This window comes from Rhinopithecus bieti, unplaced genomic scaffold (genome assembly GCF_001698545.2).
Source record: "Rhinopithecus bieti isolate Rb0 unplaced genomic scaffold, ASM169854v2 scaffold_6380, whole genome shotgun sequence".
NCBI lineage: Eukaryota > Metazoa > Chordata > Mammalia > Primates > Cercopithecidae > Rhinopithecus > Rhinopithecus bieti.
The window spans coordinates 7668163-7683796 of NW_016806642.1; the positions used below are offsets into that span (position 1 = coordinate 7668163).

A 15634-nucleotide genomic window follows, 5' to 3' on the forward strand; every position below is an offset into this window, starting at 1 on the left:
GTACATTTTGGTCACAAAACTAAAAAAGGGCATTTACTATTAAAAAAAAACAGCAAAATACATACGACAGCATGTGTCCTTTTTTGATAAGATATATCTTAAAACACCTTTTCTTTTTCCTTTGCCATTTTCGGAGCAACGAAAGTCATGTCAGGAACCATTAGCTGAATTAAAATCACAAGAACAGTTCTGGTTTAAAACAATAGGGTATAATTAATAATTTCAAAAGACTGTCTTCTGATTTGACCAATAAGCTAAGCATTTACTTTTGGGAAAGAGAAATAAACGTATTTATAGTGAATGCAAAGCAACAACTAATTGATTCTAATGAATAATGAGCAAGCTATCTTATCTAAATCCAACTCCATGTTTAACTATTGTATAATATAGCAAAGTATTACACTAATCATACCAATTACCACAACACCATCACGTTCAAAGTAAGTGCCCACAAAGTACATTCAGTCCACTCAAGATAGATTAAACTGATACGGTTCCTGGCTCCTTGTGTCTTATTACTTCCTAAATACTATTAGGCAGTAAGAATAGATTTTTCCACACATCAGACATAGAACTAAACAGTCCCAGAGCTGCACAGTAAGCACAGCACAGAAAGCAATAAAAAGTAAAATGGAAGAGAAGTGGACAAAGGAACTTGCTAAAAGATCAAAACATATTCTCAAAAGGAATAAAAAGTACATAAGCTTGCACATACTTTTATCCTATAAAGTTTAGTACTTTAAAAACCTATTTTAAGCACCACCGTATTTTAAATGGTTTAACCAAGAGTCCCATGGAAATCACTTCTTGAAGACTATTCCTTTCTCATAACCCTTCTGGTCTCCTGCTGAATAACTTGTTTGTATATTAGATACATTCCTTAGATGTTTCATCTCTTGAAAATTTTATGTCATGCTGTAATTGTTTATGTGGTTACCAGTCAGTCCTGGTCCAGGACTTTTGCTAGTTGTAAGGAAAACAAAACAAACCATACAACTATCCTTTACCTAAAAGCCCCATCATCTTGCTGAAATGCCTGAGGTTCTACCAGGCAGACAATAGTACTCAAGTATAATTAAAATCATATTAGTTGTGGCCAGGTGCAGTGGCTCATGCCTGTGATCGCAGGGCTTTGGGAGGCCAAGGCGGGCAGATCACTTGAGACCCGGAGTTTGAGACCAGCCTGGCCAACATGGCGAAACCCCGTCTCTACTAAAAACACAAAAACATTAGCCAGGCATGGTGGTGCACACCTGTAATCCCAGCTACTCATGAGGCTGAGGCAGGAGAATTGCTTGAACCCAGGAGGCTGAGGTTGCAGTGAACCAAGATAGCGCCACTGTACTCCAGCCTGGGCAACAGAGTGAGACTCTCTCTCAAAAAATAACAAAAATTACATTAGTTGAAATGTGAATATACTTAACACTAATGAACTATTCATTTGAAAACAGTTAAGATGGTAAATTTTATGTTAAGTGCACTTTACCATTTTTATAAATGTAGAATATGAATTTATAAATAAGAAATACTCCATTATCTTCCAGAAAAAAATTGCATTAGTTGAAAGTCATTATGATGCAGGGAAACTGTAGATATACAAAAACTTAAAAGCTTTGCAAATACTGATTTTGGAATTTAACTTTCCAAACAAATCACTGTCAACTTAACCTAAACACAAATACTAGCTGAATGATAGTGATCAAGTTGTTTAATCATGAAGATTTGAGTTTTTCATTTGTAAATGGAAATAACAATAGTACAGATTCCACAGTTATTAAAAGTGTTCAACAAGGCATGTAATGTGCTTAGTAAGTCCATAGTAATCACTTCATAGTAATAATTTCTTTTCCATCATAATTCTCATGGTAATAATATTATTATTATAATAACATTACTATTATTACTATTACTATGAGAATTATGGTGGAAAAGAAGTTAAAAGGACATACGGGTTTGAGGAGTTAACAGTTTGCATCCCATTTACTGCCTTCTAAATTCAACTGAGCATATGTGACTTAGACCAACAGTGCTATCAGCTGCTAAACCCCTCACCTCGTGATGTTACATTCAAATATTAAAAAATGAAAACACAGGGTTGAATCTATGCCCTCCAGATATGCAGATCTATAACCTCTTGAGTGCACAAAGAGAGGCTCAGAACAGCATGGCATCCTCAGTCTTCATTCTTCCTGAGCAGACACTGTAAGATGGGAGCCATCTCTAGACTGGGAGATTGCCTGACAACACAGCCATGTCAGAGTGACAGGATGCCCTTCATTCTTTAGAAAAGATTCTGCAGGGTTTTGATCTTTTCTTTTTAATCCTTGAAAGGTCAACCAATGCTGATATACAGCACACAGTATGTAGAATTAAAACTTTGCTAACTTTGAAACTGTACAGGAAAAAGGCAAGGAGTCCTGCTAGGAAATCCAAGGTAAAGCACACAGTTTATGCTCTCAGGTGGCAATAAATACGTAAATAAATAAAAATTATGTCAGTGAAGAGCTTTGGCCAGGTGAGAGGAGTAAAGGCAAGGGATCACAAGGCTTCAAGAATCATCTGAAGAAAAGTTTTTAAAATTATATTAAGTATGTCTCTCCAGAATGACAACATATCTAGAAATTTCTATTGCCTTTCAGTTGAGCCATAATTATTAAGAATTAGTATTGTTTTTGGTCTACAGTTTATACCTGACAAAACCACAGACTCAGGAGCTCAGCTCCATTTACTAACTGGGTGGTCATAAGCAAACTCCTTAACCTCAGCACCAGTTTTCCTTATCCATAAAACAAGGATGACCACAGGACCTATAGCTTGGAGGTTGTAGAGAAGATTAAATCAGTCCATATACCTAAAGTGTTTTAAACAATCCCTGACACAGAGTACAGCAGTCCCCCCCTTATCCATAAGGAATACGTTTGAAGATCCGCAGTGGATGCCTGAAATCACAGATAGTACCAAGCCCTATATATACTATGATTGTTCCCTTACATACATACCTATTGTTTTAGTCAATTTTCACAATGCTATATAAAGCACTACCTGAGACTACATAAATTATAAAAGAAAAGAGGTTTAATTGACTCACAGTTCCACATGGCTGTGGGGGGTGCCTGAGGAAACTTACAATCATGGCGTAAGGCAAAGGGGAAGCAAGGCACATCTTACATGGCAGCAGGAGAGAGAGAGAATGAGGGGGGAGGTGCCACACACTTTTAAACCATCAGATCTTGTGAGAACTCACTCATTATCACAAGAACAGCATGGGGGAAACCCCCACCAATGATCCAATTACCTCCCACCAGGTCCCTCCCCTGACACATGGGGATTATAATTTGAGATGAGATTTGGGTGGAGACACAGAGGCAAACAATATCACCTATGATAATGGTTAATTTATAAATTAGGCACAGTAAGAGATTAATAAAATTAATAATAATAATAATAAAGAACAAGTATAACAATATACTATAATAAAATTTATGTGAATATGGTCTCCCTCACAAATAGCTTAATATTTTCAGACTGCAGTTGACCATGGGTAATTGATGCCATGGAAAGTGAAACCTCAAAAAAGAGGGAACTGTAAGCAGCACATAACTGTTAGCTAGTAAACCATGTTTTCCAAAGAAGAAATCAGAACACAAAGTTTTCAAAGGATTTTTCATTAAAATAAATAAAATTTGAAAGGAAAATATTAAGCAATTCAGTTGCAAAAGAAAACAAAGACATGAAATCAGGACTAACTTATTAATTCTGGGTTATTCACTGTGGCTGGAATCTCTAATCCCTTACTGTCCACACAGCAGACCTCAATTCCCCCTGAGGCCTCTCTGGATCCCAGGAAATAACATTCAGCGACTCCTTCAGTCTTACTTTCACCTTTGTTAAAATTACAACATGTTGTACAGAGCTGTGACCAAGTCTGTTCTCTTTATTAATGTTGTAATATATGCTTATTTGTCCACTGTCTATCTACTCCAAATTGAATTTAAACTCCATAAGGACAGACTTCATCTAATTTGTTCACTCCTAGCTCCCCAGTGCCTAGAACAATACCTGGAAGAGGAGACGCTCAGCAAACATTTATTATATATAGGAGTATATCTTTTCATTTTTATAGTCTCCATACTGACTCATATCTTCTAAAGGTGAGAATAACAAGCATAACAAATCTCTACCCAGATTCTATCTTTGAAAATCTTCATCATCATCCTTTTTCAGTAAATACTGATTATTTTGTGTTAAGAAAAGCACAGGCATTTATATGCTTTTTTTTTTTTTTTTTTTTTTTTTTTTGTCTTTTGAGACCTGGTCTCACTCTGTCACCCAGGCTAAAGTGCAGTGGTGTGTTTGCAGCTCCCTGCAGCCTTGAACTCCTGGGCTCAAGCCTCCCGAGTAGCTGGGACTACAGGTGCACGTCACCATGCCCAGCTAATTTTTTTTGGTTTTGTAGAGACAGTGAACTCCTGGCCTCAAGTAATCTTCCTGCCTCAGCCTCCCAGTGTTGTGATTACAGGCAACACACCCAGCCTATATTCATCTTTTTATTTAGTCTTGTAACCTTATAAAGCAAATATTACTTCTATTTTAGACATTATCATTTTAGTAAACAGAGAATAAGAAAGACTAACAAGCTTGCCAAAGTCCCAGGAGTATATCCAGAATGCAAACCTGGACATTTGGGCCCTTTCTGACTCGTAAGCTAGTCCTCTTAACCATACCATATGTTCAGTGTTGTACTGATAAACGTAATACCAGATTAAAATAAAATACAGAGGAAAGGGCTGAAAGGGAAACTTGAGCCCTAGAATTGGTGTGTAAGAATCAGCCAGTCAAGTCAATCTGCTTTCAAGCATCATTCACAGACTAGACGTTTGATACCAGAAGGAGGCAGCACCACTTCCTGGCACTCACTGGGACAGCCTGGCTTTTCTGGATCACTGCCTGCTCCAAATGACACTCACAAACAGGGCGAAGCAGCACAAATCATCACGCCTTGAACAAACAGATTCCCAATACCTATTTGTTAATCTGATTCAATCACTCTGGCATACTCTAGGGAGGTCTATGACTTAATATACTACCATGGTTCTTAATACTGGCATCACACTCAAGTGGGAACTCCAAAACACACCCATTGCTACAGGTAGAAGACTGGTGATGAAACACCTCTGGGGACCGAGTTTCTTCTTTAGATGAACGATTCCTATTCCTTTCTTTTTCTTTTTCATTTTTTTTAAAATAGTTGTTCTGTTTTTTAATTACATGAGAGACAGATGCATAGCCAGGCTGATACCCACTCACTTCCTGGAATATCTTGAGCACTTTGCAGGAGAGAGGTGATTACCAGGTATGGCAGTAAATCTGAGCACCTAATTTACGCCCACATTTTAGCTCTCCGTGGCCATTCCAAAAACACTGATATTTATAGTTTGGCCATTTCTGAAACACTCACTAAAGATAATACAGCAGATTCACCATCTTCAGGATCCTCTTCTCCTCAGCAATGCCTTCAAGTATGAAGCAGAAACTGTCATGGATGAACATGTGTTAAAAGGAAAGCTACCCTATGAGAAAGCTGACAAGCATTTGCTGCTTGCCTGTTATTCTCTTTTGCCCCTACTAGACACAATGGGATTTTTTGCCAAATTCGTATTCCAAAGCCATGAAATCCCTGCAAAGTTCAACATCAGGCCTGACTTAAGATCTTTGAGGCCTCCTGCTAACTTCATGCCCCTGCAGCTGCCTCACTAAGGCAAGCTTTTGATCTGTACTATCTGGATTTCAAGCTGATATACACACAGCCCCTTTGATCTCTTATTAAGTGGCTTCTGGTCTCCTGATGCCTTTAGTCTTGCTGCACTGAGGTTTTTGGAAGTCAGTCGTCATCCTGAGCACACTACAAACTGCACACACCAGGAGTGGGCTCCCTTCATTCACCCACTTCGCAGGCTTGAAAAGCAATATTTAAGCCATGAGAGAATTTCCCCAGTAGCCACAATCAATCCGCTCCATGAGCACACTACTAAGAATTATTTTTCAAATGAAGCAGCTTAAAATGATTTAAAGGACACAGAACTTTCCCATAGAGGGAAAGGAAGCAAATCCTCTGTGAAAAGAAATCTTCAGCTTAGTTGGCAATGGAACTTACAGTACTTTGATACTAATAAAAATAAATGTGGATAGGAATCAAGGATGGGCAAAAAGTAGCCTTTATCAGTTCCCCTAAGTTCTGTCAAGCAAAAAGTGACCTTTAAATGCAGCCGTGTGGTTTGTTTAAAAGTAAGGCATACGATATATCTGCAAGACTACAGATACTGCCATTAGTAGCATATCGACTGCATTTTGCTTAGTACCAATATCTTACATGTGTGACGTGGACCCAAAGAGCTCTTAAAAAAAAAAAAAAAAAAAGGCAAGAGGAAAAAAAAAAACCCAGATGTCAGTGGCCATGTTAAAAAGATCCCTTGAGCATTAAAGTGAAACTGTATAATAACTTATAGTACATGCCTATGCTTTATATTTTAAATTCTGGAAATAATATGGTTTCATACCTGACTTTATAGTGTTACCACTCTATATACTACTAATGTGTTAAAATTATGTCAATACCTATCAAATGCTAAATCCTACATTCTGTAAACTGTAGCTAAGATGAACATGAAGATAGCAGGCATGAACAGGCTATTGAACACTATATACTGATATTAGCATTTACTCAAATTCTCAAATCTCTTGGTAAAAATTAAAGTCCTAATCCCCTCCCCCTAACCGCACCACTTTAAAGCTAAATTCTCTAATAAACAAAGGTAAAACAAGATTAACATTTGTGGAAGAAGAAATAAATAAATAAATAAAATTTGGTGGAAGAAATAGAAATAGAGTTTGGGGCACTAATATCATAGTCTGAATGTAAACACTTTATGCCCACTTAGCTACAAAGGCCAATAAAGTAATTACTGCCATATATAAAGTTGAAACAAAATTGATAATTATATATTGCTATCACTTAATCTGTCCACATCATAGGAAACCATTAGCAAATTCATGAATTACACACCTGCTTATACTATCTTCCATGAGAATTATCTGAACAAAGAAATAACTCTACACAAGAAAGGATCCATTTTAAGTGGTCTAAATATACGTGAGTCTCACAAACTGTTAAATGCAAGCTATTTGGTAAATATGTACCAAAATTTAAAAAGATATAGTATGCTCTTCTGATGAGCAATTCCACCTCTAGGAATTTATCACCTACCTATCACAAGATTTATTCCCACCTTTTAACAAAAGAGTATCACAAAAATATCCACTAAAGCCCTACTTAAAATACCCACCAACTGGGTACAGAAGGCTGATGAAATAAATTACTGTACGTCAACAATAAAAATACTATCTGGTCATTAAAAGAAGTAGCTCTATAAATACCTAAATGAAAGAGTGTATAATTTTAAGAAAAAAAATACAGAGCCTTTAAAGTGTGTATATAATCCATTTGACATATAATCCATTTATATGTCAAAAATTTTTAAAAATTAACAATTAAGTACTATTACTTACATAACCATGTATATATAAAATGTTTCTGGAAGGATGGACAAGAAAAACAGGTTTTTTACCTGGAAGAAGTAAGGGATTATGGTCGGAGGTAGATTTACTTGTCACACAGGATATCTTTATACACCTTTGAATTTTATGCCATATGTATGTATTACCTATTTTAAAACATTTTCAATGTGCTCAGAAAGTCATTCTGTTGTGCATAAGGAAAAGACAATTAAAGACATACATAAAATGTATACAATCCCTTTCTACAACTTTTATAAATCTTTTTAAAAAGAGAATTCTAATAGAGTTAACAGGCAGTCAAAACTACACACTAAATTTTTTGCACAAATATTAAGGCATACTATATTCAAGACTCAGTAACACGGCAATATTTTATATTTTGGTTTTAGAACCCATTTCCTCTTTTAAGAAAATTAATAACTGTCAATTTTATAGGGAGAAATATTTCCACTATTCTTTTAATGAGTTGCCATTTGGCTTTGGTTTCAAACAAATTTTAAGGCATTACTAACAGTATTTACATATGAATCACCTCCCAATGGCTATGTTATTATGATTTCTATTTTATCTCTCTCAGACTTTGAGAGAGATAAAATAGTGTTTCAAAATATCTGCTTTGGCAAAATTGAGTCACTCAAGAGGGGAGAGGAATGAGCAATAGGATGTAGGAGGGAGGAGAATTATTGGTTAATAAATTTTATCTTCTAAATCACTGAAATTCAAAAAGTACCAAGGATGGCAATATCATGGCTAATGTTCAAAAATTGGCTAATGTCAAACATTTCCAGTGAATTATAATCATGAGGGGTTATTCAAAGTTCAACATAAATCAAAACACCAGAAAATATCTACTTGCCATGTTTAATTTATAAGGTCAACTGAAGGTAAAATCCATACAGTTCTAATTTTTTTTTAAGCTTTTTGGTAGAAATTAAGAATTACAGACTCGTGGACTACCTAACAATTGTTTCATTATCGAACATTAACCCACAACAAATTACTTGCACTAGTTTAGGATTCTTAAACTTGCAACGATTGTCTTCTGAAGCAATAAAACTAGCTCTTAATGCATATGAGCACACTATATTAATTTTAATACTTGCTAAACTTTCATATGAGCATGAAAATGAGAATACTATCTAGTAGCTTAGTTTTTAAGATATAAAATTTTTCACAAGCTGAAAAAACAGAAAGGTCTTCTGTAATAAATTTACTATACCCTATAATAACATGCACATGGAAATAGCACTCACAAAGAAATGAGCAGTATAGTATGATGGTTAAAGGCATAGACCTGGTGGAGGAGGAGGCAGTGGAAGAAAAAGAAAGAAAGGAAAAGACCTGGGGCCCAACTGCTTCAGTTCTACCATATACTACCTGTATGAACTGGACTAATCACTGAAGTTTTCTGTGCCTCCATTTCTTCACTTCTCAAATGACAACAATAAGAGTATCTCTTTCATATGGTTCATGTGAGGAATACATAGCCTAATATATGTAAAGCAATTAGAACATTACCTGGCACTCAGTAAACACTCAATAAATGTTACCTAACATTGGTATTAAAACCAGTGTGAGTATCAGTAATCTTCCACAGAGATAATAGTCTGAGGAATAAAGACACTACACATAAGTACTAGGGAAACAAGACAGAGATAATAAGGTATAATATAAAAACCTCACCTACAAACTGGCAAGAAATTACAGTATAAAAACTTATAACCTAACTTCTGAAGTTTTGTTGTTTACAAACAGAGTACTCAGTCAAGCCATAATACTCATGCTCTTGACAAATTACATACCATTGTTTGCCATGACACAATCCTCTAAGGCATGACAATGGAGATCAGTGAATCTTCTAATATGGCACACGTAGAGTGGGATTTTAACTAGCCACCATATGAAGTGGCTAGGCATACTTGGGACTAACAGATGCTCTACCTCTGTTCAAATAATAGCCAAGAAAGTTACTGCCACAGTACCCTAAGAGCTAAGAAAAAGACTTACAACCTAATCAAATTTACTGTCTTCCTTGTTGCTTTCTCTTTTGCCTTTGACCCAATCTAATTCAAAATGCCTTTCATGAAATGAATGTTTGCACTTTGTACTTTGGCCATATGACTGAGTTGTAGAACTGTGTATCAGACTCAGCTGATCATTTCAGGTATAAAGGCATACCTCTTTTCTCTGCTCAGTTACACACCTTCAATCAATATTCTGAGTCACTGTCCTGTCCAGAGAGCTACCCTATTGTTCTATAGACTAACTCAAGCTCCTTTATCTGCTCACTCATCTTTCCCTTTTTTTTTTTTAAGACAGTCTCGCTCTGTCTCCCAGGCTGGAGTACAGTGGTGCAATCTCAGCTCACCATAACCTCTGCCTTCCAGGCTCAAGGGATTCTACTGCCTCAGCCTCCTGAGTAGCTAGGATTACAGGCGTGCACCACCATGCCTGGCTAATTTTTATATTTTTTAGCACAGACAGGGTGTCACCATGTTGGCCAGGCTGGTCTCAAACTCCTGACCTCAAGCAATCTACCCACTTTGGCCTCCCAAAGTGCTGGGATTACAGGTGTCAGCCACTGCACCTGGTCTCTTTTCCTAAAGTTCAGTTCAATTTATATAAAAAGCAAACTTCTAGCCAATAATTCACAATTGGGTAATTCACATATGGCTCATCAAGAATTGGCTGCATTTTAGAATGCAATTTTAAAATTAAATTTAGACTTCACTAAACAAAGATATCTACTTATTAATTTTTCTAATCTAACTAGAGAGTTAAAGAATTGATAGAGTACAAACATAGTACGGTGTCATCTTTGAGGACAGTATCAAAACTTTTGTGTTTATTTTCTAAACTGAATAATTGTTAATACATTTCCATAATAACATAACATTTCCTATTTCCTTACACACTAATTCACTTAATCCACACAATCCTTTGTGCTAGACATTACTATCTCCATTTTATAAACGAGGAGGTACATAAACACCAATGAAATAGACGCATGTTATTTTGTTAGGCTCTTCAAAAAGTTCTTATTCTAGAGAAAAGGCTATTCATGAGAAAAGTGGTTAACCGAAATGAAATATTCCAAAGTAAATTTTCAATCTTTTCAATAATGCTAAGTAAGCCCTTTACAACCTAAAAGTTCTCTCCCTCTATCAATACTTTCTCTCTGTAGTTAAATGTTCCTGCAGTACTTCTTGTTCTGAACATGCTAGGCCTGGCGGGGCAAGAATTTGCCTTGGCCCTCCTCAGCTACCTAATAAATTCATACAGGACACGCCGAATGCAATAATAGCCAGGGATGTGGCCTTTCATGGCTTTTGCTAAACCTTTGACTGGCCTTGCAAAAACTATTTTTGAACTTTAGAATTTATTACCTAATTACAACAAGGGACGGTATAACCGATTAATTAAGTTGCCCAAAACCAAATTTGAATTGTGTTTACCTGTCATCTAAATGTCATAGTAGATAACAGTTCTAGGTACCACTGACAAATGGTGAAAAATGTGCTGTATACATCTGTAAGTAAACTTAAGACTGACTTAAGAAAAGCATCCAAGTTAGGATTGAAAGTGTTCCCCTCCCCTTGCCCCAAGGTTTAGCTGTAGAAGTAAATAAGAGGAGCCCTTGAATTTGAATCAAAGTGGCCTTTAGGAAATTAAGTAGTTATGTTCTACAAGAAGCACAAAGACAAAAAGAATATCTAATCCTTTGTTGGCAGGAAATTACTTTATATAATTTGTACAAAAGCAAATGTCAGTATGTGTGCTGCTGACTGTGAGGTAAATGAGAGGAAAAGGAAAATCCTAGAATTTTATAAATTAAAAATAAAATTTCAAAATGCAATAGAAGTTACTAAACATACTTACAGGAACGCAATGAAGAACAAAAAATTCTGCATTTAGAACTAACTATATATGTTTTAAGTGTAAAGCTCAGAAGGGGTTTTCCTGTTAACTAGGGATTAAATTCTTAAGGACCATCTAGTTTTCTTTCTGTCCTTTACTGAATTGTTTTGAGTTCTGAAACATTTCTCTGCCTTAATATGTGCAATATTCAAAATATAAAACCTACAGATAATGTCATTTAAGAGCATCAGAGCAACCATTATGATATAAATATTTATTATATAAGAATGCAAACATATAGAGATTCCTACAATAATAGAAATGGAAACATACCTGAATATCTAAGACCACATCCGAAAGGTGTCTTCTAAATTAAATCCCAATTATCAAAATCAATTATTAACAAATTCCCATTAAATGTGTTCATTCAATTCCAGTTAATTTTGGCTAACCTAGGCTGGGCACGGTGGCTCATGCCTCTAATTCCCATTAAATGTGTTCATTAAATTCCAGTTAATTTTGGCTAACCTAGGTTGGGCACGGTAGCTCACGCCTGTAATCCCAGCACGTTAGGAGGCTGAGGCAGGGGAATCACTTGAGGTCAGGAATTCAAGAGTAGCCTGGCCAAAATGGTGAAACCCCATCTCTACGAAAAATAGAAAAGTTAGGAGGACATGGTGGTACGTGCCTGTAGTCCCAGCTACTCAGGAGGCTGAGACAGGAGAATCTCTTGAACCTGGGAGGCAGAGGTTTCAGTGAGCTGAGATCATGCCACTGCACTCCAGCCTGGCGACAGAGTGAGACTCTGTCTCAAAACAGAAAAAAAAAAAAAAAAAAAAGGTCAGGCCTAATTTTGGCTCACCTAAACTTTATTAAATCATTCTGCAAATATTTATTAACCACCTAGTGGTTCTAGATAACTTAGCTACAATGGGGAGGAAAAAAAAGAGTCCCCGCCATTTGTTTTACATACCCTAATATTAACCAATATATAAACTTTCAAACGCTTAACTGTGTTCAGATCTCTTGATAAATATATTTCCCAAAATATTTGGAATCAACAACTTATCATTCAGTAGTATTCCAAAGAGAAATTCTAAAAAGGAAGAGGGTTATCTGGCACAGAACTATGCCAGCAAAAATGAAATAGATTTCTTTTCAGTAAATTTAAATCACACTGCCAGAATATAGAATCTAGACCGGGCACAGTGGCTCATGCCTGTAATCTCACTGCTTTGGGAGGTCGAGGAAGGCTGATCACTTGAGGTCAGGAGTTCAAGACCAGCCATGGCCAACATGGTGAAACCCCATCTCTACTAAAAATACAAAAATTAGCCAGGTGTAGTGGTGGATGCCTGTAGTCCCAGCTATTCAAGAGACTAAGGCAGGAGAATCACTTGAACCAGGGAGATGGAGGTTACAGGGAGCCAAGATTGTGCTACTGCACTCCTGCCTGGGCGACAGGGTGAGACTCTGTCTCAAAAAAAAAAAAAAAAAAAAGAATTTAACATTTCTCATATAATGCTCAAACTATTTTTCTTTTAATCTATTCCTGATTGCCTTATCATATCAAATAATTGATTTTTTAATATCACTTGGCATTTTATGTGCTTTAATAGAGCACAGTTTGCTTTACTAAACCACAATGTGTTTAGGCAGCACCAAAGCAGTAAAATATGCATCTTAAAAGTTAAGAGATTTCGGCCGGGCGCGGTGGCTCAAGCCTGTAATCCCAGCACTTTGGGAGGCCGAGACGGGCGGATCACGAGGTCAGGAGATCGAGACCATCCTGGCTAACACGGTGAAACCCCATCTCTACTAAAAATACAAAAAAAAAACTAGCCGGGCGAGGTGGCGGGCGCCTGTAGTCCCAGCTACTCCGGAGGCTGAGGCAGGAGAATGGCGTAAACCCGGGAGGCGGAGCTTGCAGTGAGCTGAGATCCAGCCACTGCACTCCAGCCTGGGCGACAGAGCAAGACTCCGTCTCAACAACAAAAAAAAAAAAAAAAAAAAGTTAAGAGATTTCTTGGCAACAATTTTAATTCCCCCAAATAATCAGCATTCTGAATATATGACAGTAACTGGTAGAACTGTATAACATATAGATGTCTTGCTGTGACCTTTTACATCTCCCTCCCCCAAATGTATCAGTAACTTTACCCTAGTTATAACTGGAGTAGCTATAAATATATAAATACATAGATATTATATATTAATATAAATGCAGTATATAACTTGACCAAGAACATTTCTATTTATTCAAGCACATTGAAATTAATAGGTAAGCTAAACTATAAACCTTCGTGTGAAGGGGAGGGAGAGGAGAGTACGAATTGGGAACAAATGCTAATGTGTATGGGATTTCTTTTTTGGGTGTTGAAGATGTTCTAAAATTAGAGTGTGGTGATGGTTGCACAACTCTGAGAATATACTAAAAACGACTGAACTGTATGCTTAAAATGGGTGAATTTTATGGTATGTGAAAGATATCTGAATAAAGCTGAAGAACAAAAGTCCTCCATATAAACAAGTTCATCAAGATCCTGTCTCTAAAAGTACCCACAGATATATAACTATTGCTTCCCTTATTGTCCAGTTCCTATATAATTAATCCATCATTTTATTCACTAAGAGAGCTACTAATTTTAAAGATAACAATCGAAAGTAGTATAATATACCATCTTTGGGATTCAGTTTTGCTTAAGTCAATAGGGGTTTTAAACAATTACTACTTCACATAACTTTAATACAAACCAATCACTCCAAAGAAAACACCTCTACATAGGTTCTTATACCTGGTAATCCAAAATGCTGAATCCCAAACCTTTACAATCTTTTACTAGTTCAACAATCTTGACTTCAGGGGACCACAGTGCTAATTCCCCACCATCATCTTCTTCAGCATTGACATCCATATCGCGGTCAATCTGAAATACCAAAGAAGATAAATGCTTCAAAACATTATGCTTTCAATTCTGAAAAGAATGCACATATCAAGAATCTCACAGCTTCTTCTCAAACTGGGAATTCTCTTTGGCATGCGTAGTTTTTCTTTCTAATCTTTGCAAAAGGGCCATGCTCTGGGGCACACACATTCCAGGATAAGATCTTCATAAAATTCAAGCGCTTAAAATTCAGACTGTTCATACAGTTTATTAAAGAATTTATTTCATTCAAAGTATTAACACTGACCTCTTATACTTCAATGAGTTCTGTCATCCCATTAGAAGCATAAAAGGAAAAATATGCAATTTAAGTAAATGAAAACATCATACATAGTAGAAGCTTATAAGATATGTAAGTAGCGATACTTGGATTCATAATTACAGACAGAGACAAAGAAAGAGATGTCAACATAGAGATAGGCTGGAGCAGGACAGGGAAACCACTTCTGCTGGCTCCTGGAAGTTTTCAAGAAAAACTTTACTAGGAAATAAGGTGAGAAAAAAAAAAAAAAATCCAAGTATTTGGTCATTACATAAGTCTAAAATGAATAAAAATCACTGAGTTGAAATAATGAAAACCTAATCTTAGAAGAAATAGGTCAGCACAACTGCCCAGCATACAGTTCTTTTGTTACTTTTCTTGATTTTCCTCCTGAAAGTCCCTCTATTCTAGACTCCCTGTCTTTTTAGGAAGAAGAGTCATTGCTATGTGGTATTCCAGGAAGTTAAATGAGAGGGTCAATAGATCTACTATGCAGAAGAAAGGCTGCTTCAAAACCTTCTGTTTTATACTAATTACAGCATTGTACTGTTGTTTTCATCTGATTGACATTCCCCAAAATGCTCTAAACTTCTATCTGAAGCTCAAAAACTACCTTTTATAGCCCAAGCAATGAACAAAATACCTGGCTCCTAAGCTAGAAAGGGAACTCTACGAGGGCTACCACAGAGTTTACCATGGTTATCAGCTCAACCGTAAAATGCCTGGCTCATAGCAGGCATATAATAAATATTTGTTCACTACATTAAAAATTACCTATCTTTCAGTGTGTTTCTCTTGAAACTCCTTCTCAATAAAGGCACCAAGTAAATAATTTTTTAAAGTAGACTTCCTAAAACTTTGGGTAACCTCAGTAAATAAAAATGCATCATCTCTACAAACATAATTTTGAAACACCAGTTTAAGAGCGTCAATTTAATGTAATCAAAAAAGGGAAGGGAAAATCCTATATAATTAGGAAAATAGCTAGTTTAAA

General features: G+C 36.3%; 1 protein-coding gene across 6 annotated transcripts in view; it reads right to left on the reverse strand.

Moving 5' to 3' along the window:
• Window positions 1–15634, reverse strand: part of PATJ (PATJ crumbs cell polarity complex component) — a 441042-nt gene that overhangs the window by 326942 nt on the left and 98466 nt on the right. For all 6 annotated transcript variants that reach the window (XM_017877225.1, XM_017877223.1, XM_017877224.1 and 3 more), the window contains exon 17: window positions 14229–14360. In XM_017877225.1, the coding sequence (XP_017732714.1) occupies window positions 14229–14360 (132 nt within the window). The remainder of the gene's footprint in view (window positions 1–14228; window positions 14361–15634) is intronic.